Genomic DNA, 19,241 nt, shown 5'->3' with positions numbered 1-19,241 from the left:
TTAAATTCTACTCTAATAAGATCTTGGATATCTGAATACATAGGAAATGAATAAAGTTAAAAAATAACATAGAAAATGTGGAATATAATATCTCAGAAGCAAAACATGTAACTTCTCAAGGGACCAGCTGACTTTGAAGTTGAAATGTTGATGTATTCAAAAAAGTAAACTCTTCATACTTTACAAATGATGTCTTGCTACTTGGTATTACCTACTTGGTATTAAGTATGTGTATATTTTGCACAGAAGGATAAGAAACTTGTGTGTGATGGAAAATAAACCAGTTTTTTGCAGCAAAAATGATCACTTCTTTCCGAGTGAGCTGGAAAATGTCTTTATAGAAAGGCAGGATTTCAGAGGATTATCTGAACCAAGGCAGAAAGCAACTATGAACTAAAGAAAGTAACATTAGCCCGTGTTTTGGCTGGGACGTCTGGAAGCGCACTGGCCATGTGGAGTCTTGAGGATAATTCTGCTTCAACAAAGCAAATAAGACACTGAAGGAATAAGGTAACCGGGATAACGAGAACAGTTTTCAAAAAGAATCGGTGTGACTTTTTTTTTAACTCCAAAGAACAGCTTAATTTTTTAAAATCCTGTCAATTCCTCAAAAAGGAAGATTAGTTAAAGAGAAAAATTATGAAGACCATCAGACTGAGGGACACTGGATGGAACAGTGCTCCACGTAGGGAGCTGAGTGTGAGTCACAATGGAGAGACCCCAATTTCATGCTGTGTCATTAGAGGAAAAACTAATCAGTTGGGTAAAAGATTTTTAAAAATCAACCCACAACATTTATACAGTACTTTTTGGTTACTAAGCCATTTCACATAACTAAGTTATTATCTAATCCAACAATCCAGGAAGGTAAGCATTATAATTCCTATTTTAAAATTGGAAAAAGTGAGGTGCAAAACAAGTGGTCTTCCCAAGGTTTCATTATTAAGCTCTAGACCTTCTATTCTTTTTTTAAAAATGTATTTATTGATGCATATTTTACATCATTGTTCTTTTTGTATAATATTTGATTTCTCCTCTCAGGTGTAGTTCCTGTAAAATTCCCACCACCAATTCACCTGTGCACCATCACCATAGCCCCTTGTGCTCTCCCCACCCCTGTTTTGACCCCTCTCCCTCCCCCTCCCCTGCAGAATGTCTCTGATCTATAGTTGCCTGTTAATTTTGGTTATTATTTTTTTATTTTCCCTGATCCTTTATTTGGTTCCCCTATATTTCTCCTATAAGTGAATTCTTAACTTAGAGCTCCTTTTCGAATACCAGTTTAAAAAAAAAAAATATATATATATATATATATATATATATATATATATCAGTGAAGTGCCCCGATATCCTAACCTGGAGAGCATTTAAACCAGCATTCAGCTGTTCCACCCTCAGCTTCAGCTTCATGTACCCCAAGCACAGACCACACTGAGCCTTTCTGTCACCCTCTGGTCACTGTCTCCCCAGAGATACTTCCTGCACAGCTGCCTCTACCAGGAACACTCTATTCCCCACTTTTTAGGGCTGCAATGTGTGTCTCACCCTTTCTCTCCAATTTATGGATTGAAGTCCTAACACCCTAAGTGACTGCATTTGGAGATGAGGCCTTTAAGCTATGGAAACAACCCAAATGCCCAAAAATAGATGACTGGATCAAGAAGATGTGGTGCATATACACCATGGAATATTAATCTGCATTCAAATAAGATAAACTCATGCAATTTCAGCAACATGGATGGCACTGGAAGGGATCATGCTCCGCGAAATAAGCCAGCAAGAAAAAGAAAAATACCGGATGGTCTCACTCATAGCAGGAATCTAGAAAACCTAAATAAGGAACCAGGAAAAAGACTATAATAAAGAAAAAATCAAAATCAACAAGCAACTATAAGCCAGAGACACACTGGGAGGGGGGAGCAGAGAGGGGATTAGGGTCAAAATAAGGGAGAGGGATTGTATGGGGACTATAACCAAGATGAAAATGCATACATTGTGCATAAATGAAAAATGATGTAAACATATATAAAATAAAATAAAAATGCTCAAAAAATAAATTTAAAAAAAAGAAAGTTAAAAAAAAAAGGCACTTAAAGTCAAATGAAGTCAAAAGGGTGGGCCCCTAACCCAATAGGACTAATGTCCTTCTATGGAAGATCAGCAAGGGTACTACATCCAGTCCCTGCTCGCTCCCTCCTCCTATTCCCTGCTCCCTCTCTTTCTCCCTGGCCCCTTCCCCTCAGTTTCCCTCCCCTAATCTTCCCTCTTTTCCTCTTCCCTTCCCTCCTCTCTCCTCTCTCTTCCCCTTCTCCTTCTTTCTCCTTCTCTCCCCTTCTCCTTTTACCCTCTCTCTGCACAGAAAAAGCCACAGGAGAACACAGGAAGAAGCCACCCACTAGTCAGGGAGGGGAGTTTCTCTAGAAACCAGCCCTGTTGGCACTTTGATCTGGGACATCCAGCCTCCAGAAAGAACGGGAAGAAGCATCCGATGCTTAGGACACCCAGTCCATAGTGCTCTGTAATGGGGCACCAGCCCACTAAGATATCCTGCCTCTCCTCAGGAAAGGCACACCCCTCTAGTGCCAAGTAAATGTCATTTAAACATCAGTTCAGGAAATGAGCACTTGACAAGTTTAGGTCCTTGTAATATGTGCCGTTGTGCCATCCAGTACACCCTTAAGTTTAGATAAAATACCCATGTTTTCTTACAGCTCTTAGGTAATTCTCTGCTCTTGCAAATCTCTAAAACAACATGAAATACATGATCCTCTTTGTCCCCTAAACACAACATCCTGTGTTGCACTGCTAGGTGTTCACTATTTTTTTGAAGCTTCCATCTTAATAAGATATTGTTGATAGCTGAGAAAACAACCCTTTCCTAAGATGGCTATTTACCATACTTGAATTATTTTGTTGTTGTTATTGTTTTTAAATCTGACACTAATTCTAATATATTGCATTGAAACCATAGAGAAAAAATGTTCCTTTGTCTATTGCCTGCATAGTGCTGGCCTTTGGATTAATAAGTAGCTAATATGTAGACATCCATGAACACCATGGGACAAATAAATATTCTAAGACTTGGTATAAAATAGATGATAGAGTTTATTTGTCAGCCTTGCTCAAAGAGAAAGAAATTATATATTTAACACTTGGTAAAAGAAGAATGAGTGCTCTACACCCAAGGCCTGATTTTCTTCAAGCATTCAACAAATAACAATTGTTAGTACTACTTTTATAAATAATAACTGATCACAGTAATAACTGATCACAGTAATAATAATTTATAAATATTATTATTTATAAATAATAACTGATCACAGTTATTATAAATAATAACTGATCACATATAGATAACTTCAATATGCACGGATATAGGGGTTTTAGGATGACATTAAGATGATTGTAGCTGTGACCACAGAACTGACATTCAACATGCAAGGCTGGAATCATAAAGAATGGACACTTGGGAGAAAGATAAGGACCTGGGAAATAGAGGTTGGTGAATTTGAAATCAATCTTAAACAGACATTTCAGCAGGGATTGTTAAACATGTGGTCAAGAACACTTGATGGGGAAGTACTGGGGAAACTCAAAAATGATTCATCCTCAGAAGAGTCATACTTCATTTTCTTGCCTGAAGTGACCCTATATGCGGGGTCAACAAACTTCAGCCTATTGCCTGTCTTAGTGCGTGTGTGTGTGTGTGTGTGTGTGTGTGTATGTTTTTTAATTTTATCAGAATACACTCACTTATACATTGCTTATTGCTGTGTTTACTCTACAAAGCAGAACTGAGTAGTAGCTGAAGAGACTGTGAATATTTACCAGTTGGATCATTATCCAAAAAATAAAAAAAAGATGTGTTGGTCTATGCTCTGGATGACAGGAGAAAGCTGCGAGAGGGTTTTCCTTGTTTCAATTAGGGAGAAAAAACAGAATCTCCTCTCTGGGTCCTGATCTAGTCTAGCACTCAAGAGTTTGGCTGTGTGTTTCCACCCAGTTCACTAGCTACGCACAGCACTGGGACTGGAATAGAGACCCACCAGGGAGCTGACAGCTGCAATGAAGATGTACCTTCAAGAAGCCATTTCTGACCACCACTGGTCAGGAAGAGGACCCTGAGTGGACTGATCCAGGGGAAGGTAAGAGTTTGTAAAAGACATAAGCATCGATGCAACTACCGTGCATACTGGGTAAAGATGAGAACTGTTATTATATGAGGACCTGGGAAATCTAGCTGGTGACTTTAAAACCAATCCGAAGTAGAAATTTTAGCCTGGTGGTGTGTTTGGAGATCCCTCTTCTCATCACACATCACTGCCTGCCTAGGCTTCCACCTCAGAAATAAAACTGTGATAGAAGTAGAATTTGGGAAATGTTTCACTGTTTCAACAACCTTTTGGCACTTTCTATTGGATCATTTCCATCAGCTTATAAATATGTCAGAATATCATACACTTAAATCAAATATACCAGTTTACATCCATTTCTCTGCTCCACTGTAGGGAATTCCTTAAGAGATTTGCACTTACCTACCATCCTAACTTCCCTCCTCTCAGTCTCTTTTTTTTTTTTTTTTTTTTTTTAAAGATTTATTTATTTATATAAGCACTGGGTACAGTCAGAAGCACGGGAGAGTGAGAGAATTCACCAGAGCCAGAGCGGGGAGCAGAACAGGCAAAGGACCGAAGTACACTGCTGAGGGGAGCAGCGGGCGGCAGGAGAGGTCTGCTGGAGGAGAGGGACCCTCCTCCAGTGGCCGGGGAGCAGCCGGGGATCGAACCGGCGCTGCAGGGGCTGCGGGCAGCTTCGCAACCCAGCGCTCAACCGCTGCACCACCAGGGAGGCCCTCTCTCAGTCTCTTTTGAATCCATGACATTCAGGTTTTAAACCCCACTGAAATCAAAGCTCATCAAGGTCACCAAGAAACTCCAGGTTTCCAATACTAGTAGTTCTCAGGTCTCATCTCACTGTCCTGCGGGTGGGATTTGTCACCGTTGCTCATTGCTTCCATGTTCTTAGCTCGCTTCCAGTAAACCCAGCCCTCTGGCTTCTTTCTCTGTCCTCTCAGACTCCTGAGCTGACTCCTCTTCATCATCCTTTCTTCTACATGCTGGTATGTCCCAGAGGTTGGTCTTTTCATAGCCATCTACAGTTCTGCCTTTGATATGGTCATCCAGGTCCTTGGCTTTTGAGGCATTTTATTTTTTGACTGGGGTATGGTTGGAGAGGTATGACCTTTATTGAGCTTATTCACTACAATGGAAATCATGTCTAAACAAACCTAAATGTTTGTTACTATAACTTCTGCATCACAATTAAAATTCAAACAGCTTTTTATAAAAGCAGTCAACTCAATCAAAACCTACTACTTCAGCATCAATAGCTTCTTTGAAGCCACAGTAACACTAAAATATGGTTAGGATGCAAATGCAGAAATTTGGTTGGTTGGAAAGTTAATTAAGCTTCCAACTTGCTCAAATAGAATTACAAAAAAGGAAAACTTGCGTTTATTACAGAGATACAGTCAACTGGACTCACCAACACTGGACAACTGTTAGAATATGTAGAATCTTGAAATAATAAGGAATCCAGGCATCCTTCAGATAAGTTTTCTGTGGTCCTTTCTTCCCAATCAGAGATTTGTAGTTGTATGGAATGACAACCATAAACAATTGTAGCCTTGGGCCTCCCCGGTGGCGCAACGGTTGAGCGCTGGGTTGCGAAGCTGCCCGCGGCCTCTGCGGTGCCGGTTCGATCCCCAGCTGCTCCCCGGCCACCGAAGGAGGGTCCCACATGGCGCGCAGACCTCTCCTGCCGCCCGCTGCTCCCCTCAGCAGTGTACTTCGGTCCTTCTGCCTGCTCTGCTCCCCGCTCTGGCTCTGGTGAATTCTCTCACCCTCCCGTGCTTCTGACTGTACCCAGTGCATGTATAAGCAAAAACGAACAAACAAACAAAAAAATAAATAAAACATGCCTCTATAAAAAAAAAAAAAAAACCAATTGTAGCCTTGATAGCAGAGTCCAATTCTTCATCTCTATGAATAGCCAGTTGCAAGTGATAAGGGGTGATGTTCTTTACCTTTAAATCCATTGATGCATTTCCTGCCAATTCAAGTACTTCTGCGGTAAGGTTTACAGCACAATGGTGGCACCCACACCAACAAGGCCATGTCTGGTGGTCCTGGACTTCAGAGTCAGTGAACACAGCCCACTGGGAACAGCAAGCCGGCCCACTATGGGCAGGAAACAGCCTTCTGCATCTTGGCTTTCCTGGTGCCTTTCCCAGAATTGCTGCCAGGCATTTTGAATTCCACTAAAGCTCAATCAAGCAAAGCAGAGAAAGGGCTGGTTTCATAGGAAAAGAGAAGCTGTTCTCTTGAGGCATTTTACACTAATATCACTTAAACTCCAAACTCCCCTTGAATTCCAGGCTTGTACATCCATTTGTTGACTTGATATGACCAGATTCAGAACTGAGCTCACCAACCATCATCACTCCAACAAATAAATGAAAACCCTTCTCCCTCACTTTTGGCACAACAAAGGTCACAGCAAGTTGCTATGACCCGAAAGGAAAACTTGGCATCTCTCCTCTCACATCCAGCCTATCAGCAAATGGTGTGATCTACAATGAGTATTTTTGGATACGTGTCTTCATGTGAACTAAGAGGTATGTCTATAGTATAAATTTCTTGGGGAAAAAACCTGCATTTTTAAACTTCCCAAATTTACTTTTCCTTCTTTCTGTAATTTACTAATAAATACCAGTTCTAAGGTGTGTTATATAGGCAACACGATGGTTGATGAACAGGACAGAGAGTGTGTAAATTATGCTGCCATAATTCACAGATTCTGAGATGCCCATTTTCCCCCACATTTAACACATATGAGAGGTGGACTCAATATCTTAAAATACTGAAAGTACTTCCAAGTGCAGTCGTTGGTGATGGTGTACATGTTGACATTGCTATTTAAGTCTTCAAAATGTTAGAATATATACTTGATATTAGTGAAACAAATATTTGTAATAACATTTAAAAATGAGGGCCTCCCCGGTGGCGCAGCGGTTGAGTGCTGGGTTGCGAAGCTGCCCGCAGCCTCTGCAGCGCTGGTTTGATCCCCTGCTGCTCCCCGGCTGCTCCCCGGCCACCGGGTGAGGGGTCCCACAAGGTGCGCAGACCTCTCCTGCCGCCCGCTGCTCCCCTCAGCAGTGTACTTCGGTCCTTCTGCCTGCTCTGCTCCCCGCTCTGGCTCTGGTGAATTCTCTCACCCTCCCGCGCTTCTGACTGTACCCAGTGCTTGTATAAATAAATAAATAAATCTTAAAAAAAAAAAAAAGAATATGTTTAAAAAAAATAACATTTAAAAATGATATTCAATTATTTTCTTGCAAAATAACAAACCAAGACCTCTAATGGGTCACATTGTTGGTAGAGATCCCTAAGAAGATAAAGCCTTGTTACTTTTGTTATTAAGATATTGGAAAAGGGGCTTCCCTGGTGGTACAAGGTGTTAAGAATGCAACCTATGAAGCTAACCTCAGCCACTGCAGCACGAGTTCGATCCCCGGCCAGGGAGCAACCCACATGGCGCAGCAGATCTCTCCTGACTTGTCCGCTGCTCCCCTCAGCAGTGTATCAGTCAATCTGCCTGTTCTGTTCCCCACTGTGTCTCTGGTGAATCCTCTCATCCCCTCCCCCCTGCACCTCTGGCCTGTACCCCAGCTCTTGTATGCACAAAAATAAAATAAATCTTTCTTAAAAAAAAAGATACTGAAAAAAAATGTGCCTCTCATTGGCCAACCAGTGCAACTGATGACAAAAGAAATGACAGACTTCCTCAGAAAACATACATTTCAAAAAATCTGAGGCCAATATGACTAACTCATGAATGACTCAGAATTATTGGGAAAGCATTGTGTCATAATTTAATTGGTAATGTTTTCCACTTTGGTACATAAAATACCACTTTCCACTTTTGGTACATAAAATGGCATTTATCATCACTTATGACATGCTGTATTTAATAAAGTATATATGTATAATAGAATATTTTACAACTAGGAAAATTAAAAAAAAATAAAGATAGATCCAAATGGACCGATATGGAAGACTCTCCAGAGCACACCATAAATGTGCAAAAACAATAACACAAAAATGTTCATAGCATGGCTTCCATTTATAGAGAGGAGAAGAGAAGAGAAAACAAGACAAGAGAAAACAGCTCTCCTCCATGGAAACTGCATATCCGCAGCTGGCGTTGTAAATCAGGAAAGGGTAGGTCACACCAAAGTAGTGATGGTACAATTTGGAATCCATATGGAAAAAAATAAAATCAAGTCCTTAAGCTCACAAAGGTTCATTTACAAATGAAATACTGGATTTCAATTTAGTAGAAAAAGCAAAACTTTAAAACAGAACTAAAGTATGAACTTGGAGTAAGGACAGATTTCTTTAAAACACATAAAAATCACAAAATATAAAGAAAACAGGAATTCATTTACATGGAAATTAAGTACTTCTGTTCACCAAAAGATATCAATAAGAGAGTGGAAAGGAAAGATACCAACACAAAAGCAAGTCACAATGGTTTACAATGCAGTTATCCAACAAAGGATTTGTGACAGACTGGGAAGCTATTTATGATATATATATGTATATATCTGAAAAAGGATTTATACCCAGAATATATAAAGACTGAAAAAAATTAAAATGACAAGTCATTTTTTTTTTTAAATGGCAAAAGACTTGCAAAGGCACTTCACAAAAGGAATTCCAATAGGCAGTAAGCAAATGAAAAGGAACTCAACTATTTGTCCTCAAGGAAATGCAAATTAAAACCACAGGGAGCTAAGACTGCATGTATCAGGGTAAGAAAATACCAATGTTAGCATGAATATGAAGCAAGTAGAACCTTCCTATATACATTGCTGGTGGAAGAGTGCATGACCTGAGGATATGATTACAACCAAACTCCAAAGAATAAAAATAAATATAATAACAACAATTATCCCCTATGATAATACTGAAATGGACAAGAACAGTCTCAAGAAGATGTCCATTAGTAGGAGAGGTCTGATAAATAACAATTGGATCATCACAGGCTAATCACTGCAAATAAGCTGGATCTTCAAAAGGCAGACAAATTTTAAGGATAATAAAAAGGAGCTATTAATATGAAACTCATTAATAGTAGGCAAATGCAATTTAATATTGTTTCTAAATAGTGGAATGAATATTATGTGTGTGTGCATGATTACAAAAGAATATATTAAAACTGCTGCTGTAATAAGTAGTTTTCAAATTCTGTTCAGATTCATTTATGGAGCTTAATTGTGAAGGGAAAAGATGATAAGATTATAAGTATAAACAAAGACAAAGAATGAAGGTGATTCTCTTCATAGAATGGTTATGATTACAGGTTAAATTATATGTGTAATATAAAGATTTTACAAGGTGATAAAAGGATTAGACTTGTCTATGAAATTTGTATCTTCTTACCTCCCTGTGGAATGACCCAGAAATCTACAAGTAGATTGTTTTGCCAGTAGGTTTTTAAAATGTGAGCTCTAATGAAAATTTCATACTGAAAGACTTCCAATGAAACTGTGAGAGGGGAAACTGCTGATGTGAAATGATTTTAAATGCTCTGCATTGTTCAAATTGTATTGTGTGCATTTGAGACTGGTATTAACCAAAAGCAAACTGATTCTGTAGTGGAACTGAACTCCAGAAATTTGTTTAAAGCACTCCAAATGTAGAAGTACAGAGATAACTAAATGAGAGAAATTAACAAACCTCCACATGAGCCAAGGCCAGTCTGTCTTTGAGTGGCAATGGCATGCAGCTCTTCAGGGGACAGCCTGGGGCCTGACCAGCGGGCTGGGCAGCCTCTGTCCCAACAGCCTCTAGGCCTGTGTCTACCATCAGACTCAACCCTTCTCAATGATACTTGTTCTCACCACTTATGTAATTTAACAGTGTCTCACTCCACCACCTGTCATACAAAGTAGAAAGAAGTAGGATGTGGTAGAAGACTTTCAGTGCCTTGGTCATGGGTGTGTGTGGAAACAACACCTTTAAGTCATAGATAGTATTGTGGACCAATGTTACCTCAATAAAAATTAAAGAAAGAAATAGGACTGAGGTAAATGGAGAAAGTGGAAGACTAGGGCCAATAACCAGACAGTGGAATCTCAGAATGTGTGGTTATGCATATTTTTGCCATTGACCATGGTCAAGGCACCTGTACACTTAGGGAAATCACTGATTAAAGTTGTGTGTATGTGTGTGTGTGCACGCATTCACACATATTCACGTGGCTGTACCTCCCTGAAGTTACTAAATAAGGCAAGTTTGGATAGAATAGATGACTTAAAAACCAGCAAAACCCCTCTTTTGTGGATGTAGTAGTATTGGGTATTCAGTGTTGAAAATGACAGTCACATGATTTTAGTTTCTTTTCTGGTAAAGTGAAAATTTGAGAACTGTTCCTATAAATGTTGCTTTTTATTTAAGTATTATGACTTTATATTTTACCTTCTTTTCCAACTGAAGTAGTTGACTTACCAAATGGTAACAGTTATTTCTTTTAATTCTTATGACTTGGACAGCTAACTTTAAAGTATTGATTTTGAAGTCCAAAGCATTATATGTAAGTTGAGAGAGTGCAAGAAAAAGAAAGTACTTGGCAGTGTTTTTAGTAGAGTTTTTTGAATTTGGTGGGCATCAGAACCACAACCCAGATCCACTCAACAGAGTCTTGCAGGATAGGGTTAAGGTGTGGATCTTAAACAACTATAATTGTGGAATGCAAACACTTGAGGACTATCAACAGAGAGTGTTATTGTTGATTACAGACCAGACTATAAACTCAGATTCAAAACCTTATCTCACTCTAGATTCCAAAACTCTGGAAGTCTAAAGAATTTACTAAATCACAGCTCTAGACATGTTAGATGAATACAGACTGCTATCTTTCATAAACTGACATGGAAATTCTTAACAAAATAATACCACAAGATATAGAGTCAATTCACTATAATCAAGAGGGATTTAGCAGAGGAATGCAAGATATTTTATTATCCAAAAATTAATTAATTAATATAATAAAAATAAAAGATAAATCCACATAGTCATATCAAGAGATTTGAAAAAGTGTTCAACAAAACCCAACATCCATTCTGACAAACTCTCTCAACTAATGAGGAACAAAAGTATCAGATCTTAGAGAGGGAAGGATCCTCAAGGGCAACTGGAGGCTAGTGCTTTCAGATCAGTAATGATGTTTTAACAAAATTTAAAAAATGTCTTCTCCTTGTCATAAAGTTTAAAAATAATATTAAAATGCCCAGGAATATTAAAATATCAGAAACTTGCGAAAGAGTAGATGACTTTTGAAATTATTCCAATTCTTTAAAGCTTATTAAGGAGACTACAATTTATGAAATTCATTGTCTAGATTCACAAGTCTTTGAAAAAGCATCAGAGGATACCAAAGGACCACTTAGGTATTTATACCATGGCCTGGTATATTTTCCTACTTCTTACACTCATATCACCTGGTAGAAAACCTGGTAACCACACAATTACCTAGTAGCACAAAGTAACTAGATTGCAGTAAAAGAGATGTGTCTCATGCTTGCTGTTCTGAGAGATTCCCTTATGCTACATCCTCTTCATATGCACCCACATTCAATTTCCCCCACATCTGTGATTCCTCATTCTCCTCCAAGGAGAAAAATACAAATGACAAGTCTTTGCAGAGCACACTCACCCACACAAGTGGCCTCGCTTCCAGTCATAACCTTCTTTTGCAAAGCCACTCAACTAACAGACTGTCACCTCGTAGGCAGTCCAGAGGTAGGGTTGTTTAAACCTTCCATAACACCTAAGTAAACTTTATTTTCAATATTTTCTATAGGGGAATTGGACTCTCTACTCCTAATCCTTTACAAATAATTGCAAGACTTCAGGAAAATGAAATGAAAAGGTAGCATCTCTCCTTACCCTAAATTTTAAAGCCATCATCACTGCTGCCATAGTGATAGGCTGTCAGGAGGGAAGCAGTCCACTTAGACCAAGGGAATTGTGGGACGCCTTGGTCATGGGAAGGCAAGTGGTCCCTCAGTGTGTGCTGCTCTTTCATTTACTCTTTTATGTGTGTATCCATGGCTGTTTTGTACCAGTGCCCCCCAAATTCTAAAATATTTGCTATCTGACCTCTAAAGAAAATTTTCACTGATGTTTTGTCTTGAGAACCAAGAGAAAGGAGTCATTCCTGGTGGGGAACTGTTTCAGAGTACAAACTGAAATTTTCCCAAAAGGGTAAACAATGATAACTTGCCCACTGGAACACCCCCACACGGAGTCTCTTTGTACCTCAGTTCCAATGAATGTAGGACGGATATATAGACTAGCAGATGTTGAATATGGAACCCATTCTTGATCCAGCTTCACAAGTTGCTGAATACATTCTAAAAGCTCTTCCTTGTCAAATCCCTGAAAGAATGAGAACATAACAATAACAAATACTGGAATGTTTTTTTCTATTGTAGCAATAAGAAATGATCTTCATGGAAGTTTTAGATTGTTAAAAAAGCAGTAATAAAAGCAACATGAATTTTTTCCATGATTTTCCTCTCAAAATTGTGATGGGATGATGGATTATCTATATGGAGAAGATGAAAATGTGGGTCCCTACTTCTTGCCATACCCAAGTATCAACAGTAGTTGGATTTTACACATAAATGTAACAAAACATTAAGACATTTTGCAAAAAATACAAGTTACCACTGTCTTTTTAAGGTAGGAAGTGATTCTTAAGTAGAGACAAAGAATGAATCATAAAGAAAAAAACTAGATAACAGTTTGTTGAAAACTTAAGGACTTCTGTTCTTCAAAGGACATAAGAAACCACAAGCTGGGTGGAATTATTTGTGACATATATAACCAACAAAGCTTAACTGGAATATGTTAAGATATGTGGAAAGTCAGCAAGAAAGAGACAGATAATCTAATAGGAAAGTGGACAAGAGAAAAAGGGTTTTATATACTAGATAGGTGATAATTTGCAAAATAAGTAGGCTCTACTCAAATGGCTAGGCAGAGAAACAGATTTTCAGAGATGTGATGGGTTAAAAAGGCAGAAAGGCATCAGAAACCCCTCAACAGAACTCATAACGTTGGGATTTGACTGTCTCTATACAGCCTCTAAGTGCTATCAGAGTAGAGCTGTCACAGAAACCGGGTTTGCCATCTGCAGGACGAGGCATCAACCTGTATCACCTGCTCAGCTCTCTGGTACTGCTTTCTAGAGATAAGACTTAGTGGAAAGAGAACTTGACTAGGAATCAAAAATTTGCATCTAATTTTTTGCCCTGTCCTTTGCTCTGTGTGACTTCAGGCAAGTCACTTAACCTCTCTGGCTTGAGTTTTTTCTCTGTACATAGGTGCTATTAAATTTACAATATATACCGTCTTGACAATGGCTTACAATTAGGATGAAATAGAGGAGGAATGTAAAAACCACTTAACAGTTTATAGCAGAGCTGATGATAAATGCTGCTTCTCCTTCACCACATTATAAAATGTTTCCTCATGATCTGTCTGTAATGGTAGAAGGGTGAAACCAGGACTATTCCAAAAAAATTTCCCTTCTGCTACCATGTTGAAACCTGTGAAGGAGGCATTTTAAAAACATGGGGGAGAAGGTAGAGTGGCTAAAATGGAATCATAACTTGGATTTAGCTGGGGTTCTTCAATGCACAGCTTGGGCTAGGTTCCCAAAGTCTAGGTACACAGAAAAGCTCAGAAAGCCAGCCTGGTCCTGTCTCAGGGAATGGAAGTGATTGAAGTTACCTCCTGCCGAGAACCTTAGGGTCTGCACCCAGCCAACCTTGTAGGGAATTCTCCATAACAAACAATGCCTTGGCCATGGTCATAAGAAGCCTTTTTGACATCCCCTTTTTTTTTTTTAAAGATTTTATTTATTTATACAAGCACTGGGTACAGTCAGCGTGGGAGGGTGAGAGATTTCAAGAGCCAGAGCGGAGAACAGAACAGGCAGACTGACGAAGTACACTGCTGAGGGGAGCAGCAGGTAAGACAGGAGAGGTCTGTTGAGCCATGTGGGTAGCTCCCTGGCCAGCAGGGGATTGAACTCATTCTGCAGAGGTTGCAGACAGCTTCACAGGTCTGCGCGCCATGTGGGACCCTCGCCGGTGGCCGGGGATCGAACCGGTGCTGCAGAGGCTGCGGGCAGCTTTGCAGCCCAGCGTTCAACTGCTGCACCACAGGGGGAGGCCCTGACATCCCCTTTTTAAAAATAAAACATGGAGTAAAATATCAAAACACTTAGTTAAATCACTATGTGCCTGCTGATATCTAAAGCAATCAGGCCAAATACCTTTATAACACCCCATATTTTAGCTTTTAGTACTTTAATTGTACATGGTCTTTAAATTTTATGTGTTTGAGCTTGAGGCATTTTTTTCCCTTACACTCTTATCTCCTATATATATATATTAACTCCTCACACTCATAAAGAAAGAGTATGGGGCCTCCCCTGGTGGTACAGGAGGTTCAGCACTGCACTGTGAAGCTGTCTGCAGCCTCTGCAGCACCAGTTCGATCCTGGCCGGCCCGCGAGGGTCCCATGTGACATGGCAAACCTCTCCTGTTGTGCCCGCTGCTCCCCTCAGCAGTGTATTTCGTCAGTCTGCCTGTTCTGTTCCCCGCTCTGTCTCTGGAGAATCCTCTCACCCTCCCGCGCATCTGGTCTGTACCCCAGTTCTTAAATAAATAAATAAATAGATAGATAGATAGAATTGCTAAAGGCGATTGTTGGTTTCTTGTGTTTTTACTTGACTAATTACAAAGTACACCAGAAATAACTTGTATCCTTATGGTTTGTACTGAGTTTTGATCTACCTATTGAGAATTGATTTGTCTGATGGTATATTCACAGCGACCCACTACATGAAAAGAAATAAAAATACACTCGAAAATGTACATACCGGCAAAGTTGCTCTCTTAGCTGATCGGTACATTCTCTCCATGTTGAGCTGTGGCCGAAACAGTCGAATTTTATTATCTACTCCTCGGAATGCCTTCAATCCTTCAAATAACTGAAGAAAAAAGAGAAATAAAACTTAGGGCTTAACAAAATGAAAACAATCCCTGCGTTCAAAACATTGTGGGTGCTCATCTCCTTCATCATGGAGGACAGGACAGGATAGGACAGCAACCAGAGATCCCTAAATCTAGAAAAGCCAACCACTGACCAGGCTGCTTAGAATAACTAGGATAAAAAGAAGTCCATATTATCAAAATATGGTGGTAATTCAGACCTACCCTGTGCTTAGCAGGAAACAAGCCGCTAAGTGTCCTATCAATGGCTCCACCCAAGAAAAGCATATCTACACAAACTGTTTCAGCTATTCGGACAATGGAGCTGGAGCCAGAGACCCAGGGCACCTTGCCCCCCTCCATACCCATGTCTCTTCTCATTTATCTGGCACATTCAAACTCTGGAGTGTAGGGAACCTAGATGTGACCAGATCTGGTTTAGTCCCCAAAGGCATAGAAACCAAGAAGATCAAGAGCGTACTATGGTTTGGCTATGTCACCTTTCACAAAGTACCGCCCCCAATAAAATGCAAGGAAGGAGTGAAAAGACTTTAAAGTAGGCATGCACAGAACAAAAACAGTAATTTTAGTGGGGAATTTTGAAACAAGCGGTCTAAATAATTAACAGAACAAATGGGCTAAAACACAGAAAAGACATGGAAGATTTAAACAATAACAAGCTAATCCAGTGGACACACACAATCCTGCACATACCACATGTTCTTTTCATGTGTTTTCCAACACCTACATAATATTGAATTCAAACAATAGGAACACATACCCTGTATAATTTGACTTACACATAGTCCAAAAAAGAGGCAAAACGGTAGTGTTAGAGACAGGTAATCTCAAAAGAAAAGCAAAGAAGTGTTTGTGCAGCAATAAAGATAACAGTGCATGAGAAGATACAGGATGTGTTATGTGGAAGGGACACTGGACTAGATATGACAGTCAGGTGGTCTACTTCTTTACTAGGGTGGTTGCTGGATGAGCACTAGTTTATAAGTATTCATTACAAGTGATTTCCCATAGGCCAGTAGTTCTGAAAATGGGGTGCCTGTAGCAATAGGATTAACCTGACCTTGGAACTTAAAAAACTGAAACTCTGGGGATGAAGTCAAACGACGCTGATACAGGCTGACACTGCCCTAGGCTTTATTATATTCCTTCTTTTAAATTTATAAGCACTTTCTTATTTCCTTTGTGCTTCACTATCCCTCGTGAAATGGGAAGGGCAGCTACCATTCTTATTTTGTCATTGAAGAAACCTGACTTTGGAGTGAATTGTCAAAGAGCTCATCTAACTTGATACAACAAGTTTAGAAACACAAGTTGCAGATGGAAACATAGATTCTCGAGTTTGACATTTGGTGAACATAGTGGGGCAGGAATGTGTTTCCAAATTATTCAAATTTTTAATTCTAAACAAGCCAATGGGAAGGTCTTTGTATTTGTTGAGGGTTATGTCATGGGAATAGGAAGTTAGCATTTGAACCCTGGCTTCTCCTTACAGCTGTGTAATCTTAGTCTAGAAACAACTTTTCTGAAACTGCTTGTAGGCAGGTTGCTTCTATTATGATACTGCTTCAGTTACTAATAGTCGTGAACTGCTGTCATTATGATGTATTGACATTACTGGCATAGTTCTGTATGCTTAGATCAAATGAACTTATTTTATTCTTCTAATGACTCTTTGAGATAGTCGTAATCACCACCTCAATTTATCGGTAAAGAAACTGAAGCACAAAATTATTAAATCAATTGTTCAAGTAATAGAACTCCCTGTAAAGAAAGAGAGACAGAACGAAAGTCTGACTGTTGCACCTAATGCTTAACCATATTCTGTCTCTCTTAAAATAGTTAAATGAAAGGACCCATTATAATGCCCCTAGTATAAGGCACATACATGGCAGGGATTCATAAATAAAAGTAGCTATATTATTATTATGAATATTGACTAATATTATCTTTTAGCCCTTAATAGGTAGGTAGGGATTATTTTCATCACCCCATTATTCTGGGAAAGATATCTGTAACACATTAGAGATACAGAAAATGAAATGGAAATCAAGGGAATAGGAATGTAGTAAGTATCTGGCTAAGTGTGTATCCTGAAAAAAACCAGAGAAGGAATTCTCTAAATATTTAACATTAGCTCATAATTATTCCGCTTATGCCTGAAGGAGCATATTTAATTACATGTGGTTAATACACATAACTACACATTATTGCTGGTCATAAAATCATGCTATTAGTATTAAAATCTAAACATAAAACATTGTATTCAGTGACCCCTTCTCAATCGTTAGAAGAGCTGAGAAAAGAGATGGTTTAAAGTATTAGCCATATCGATTGGCTTTTTGATTATTCATTTTCTTCCAGACTATCCTTCCTGTTTGCTCTAGATGACTTTTATTGACATTAGAGGAAAGTCAAGTTTATCTAAAATTTCATTTCTAAGACTCACCTTCAATCCAACTGTTAATAGGAAAAGTTTTAAAGGCATTTGTGACTTTCTTGAGTAAATATGATGGAGGCCCTACTGCCCCCATGCTGTTCTAGATAGAGGTGGGCAAGCACCTCAGCATCTTTAACCCCACGTACTCACTTCCACTGCGTAGTGGAAAGCTGATGAGCCTGGATGCAGTGACAGGTTTTGAAGGGGCTTGATGTGTGGTTTCTCCCATCCAAATTCTGAGGACCACTCTACTGTCAACATGTGGTCCGTGAAAACAGTTCCAAATACCAGACTACTTGGGTCCGGTTTGGCCTTCAAAACAGTAGCTTGTGTGATGATTAGATCTTTAGCCTGGGGAAGAGAAATCAGCATCATTAAAGAGAAGTAACTGAACATCACCTGGGTGGATGATACAGAGGGTCAAAGGGCCACTAAAAAGTGACTTGACTTTTTTTGGTCCTGTCCCCAGAACGTGTTTATCTTATACCTGGAAGCTTGTATCCTTTGATCTCCTTCACCCATTTCCCCCACCCTGATCCCCACTTGATTTTTAAATATTGGCAACTAACTCAGAAATGTAGCAACACTATGTGAGCCAATCCAACCATGTCTGCATTAGGACTTGTCCTGTGGTCTGAGATCTCTGCCTAATAGACATTAGAAGCAAATGTCAGCGATATTTAGAGAGATGGACAAATAGCAGGTGGAATCAACCGATGCAAAAAGAATACATCCCTTTCTTGACTCCCATCAAGGACTCATGTTGAGCATTTAGAAAAGAAGAAAGAGGTGTCTTCTCTAACACAAACAACCACTTATAAAGAATTGTTAATTAATGTTAACGTCGTTGAGAAGTGAACCTTTTGGCCATGGTTACACTCCAACTTCCCCAAAGAATTCTTGGCATGAACCTTCAAAACCCCCTGGGTGCTCTGCAGAAGAAATGAACAGAGGGAACCAAATGTTTTGCCCTTTGAAAACAGAGACATAGAGAACGAACACTAAGATATCAATCCTCTGTTCTGTGTTGAGGAAACAGTGAACAAAGAGCCTCTTATTCAAAGACCGATAAATAAGAGTAATGGAAACAACTTTGCACAGCAGTGTCTCACTAAGTCTCCACAGAGCCAGCTTGCCCATACAAATGGCCAAACACATGAGCGTGCAAAGCACAGACAACGCCAGCACTACCTGGATAACAGCCACAGAACACAGACAAAAAACACAGGGGAAGGATCTTTTTGACCAGTAAAAACCAACATAAACCAGGGCCAAGATCCACCTGTTGAAGTGTTATAAGGAGGTGAAACTTCACTGTTTTTCAATACACAGAAACCCTCACCTCACCCCCAAATCAGTCATAGAACATCATTTTGCATCATCAGCTCTTATTGCGAATTTTTTAAAGATTTATTCATGTAGGGTACAGGCCAGAGGTGAGGGGGGTGAGAAGATTCACTAGAAACAGAGTGGGGAACAGAACAGGCAGACTGACTGAAATACACTGCTGAGGGGAGCAGCAGGTAAGACAGGAGAGGTCTGTTGAGCCATGTGGGTAGCTCCCTGGCCAGCAGGGAATTGAACTCGTTCTGCAGAGGTTGCAGACAGCTTCACAGTGCTGTGCTTAACCCCTTATGCCACCAGGGAGG

The 19,241-nt window shown here is 39.6% G+C and overlaps 1 protein-coding gene across 4 annotated transcripts in view; it reads right to left on the bottom strand.

Moving 5' to 3' along the window:
* BCAT1 (branched chain amino acid transaminase 1) overlaps positions 1–19,241 on the bottom strand; it is a 91,600-nt gene that overhangs the window by 37,563 nt on the left and 34,796 nt on the right. For all 4 annotated transcript variants that reach the window (XM_037514218.2, XM_054696376.1, XM_037514217.2 and 1 more), the window contains exons 3-5: positions 17,743–17,943; positions 15,023–15,133; positions 12,387–12,506 (exon numbers count right to left, since the gene is read on the bottom strand). In XM_037514218.2, the coding sequence (XP_037370115.1) occupies positions 12,387–12,506; positions 15,023–15,133; positions 17,743–17,943 (432 nt within the window). The remainder of the gene's footprint in view (positions 1–12,386; positions 12,507–15,022; positions 15,134–17,742; positions 17,944–19,241) is intronic.

The sequence above is a fragment of the Talpa occidentalis genome, unplaced genomic scaffold (genome assembly GCF_014898055.3).
Source record: "Talpa occidentalis isolate TD23 unplaced genomic scaffold, MPIMG_talOcc4v2.1 talOcc4.16, whole genome shotgun sequence".
In the NCBI taxonomy this organism is placed as follows: Eukaryota; Metazoa; Chordata; class Mammalia; order Eulipotyphla; family Talpidae; genus Talpa; species Talpa occidentalis.
Note: the sequence above shows the minus strand (reverse complement) of the source record. Positions and strands in the feature narration are given on the sequence as shown.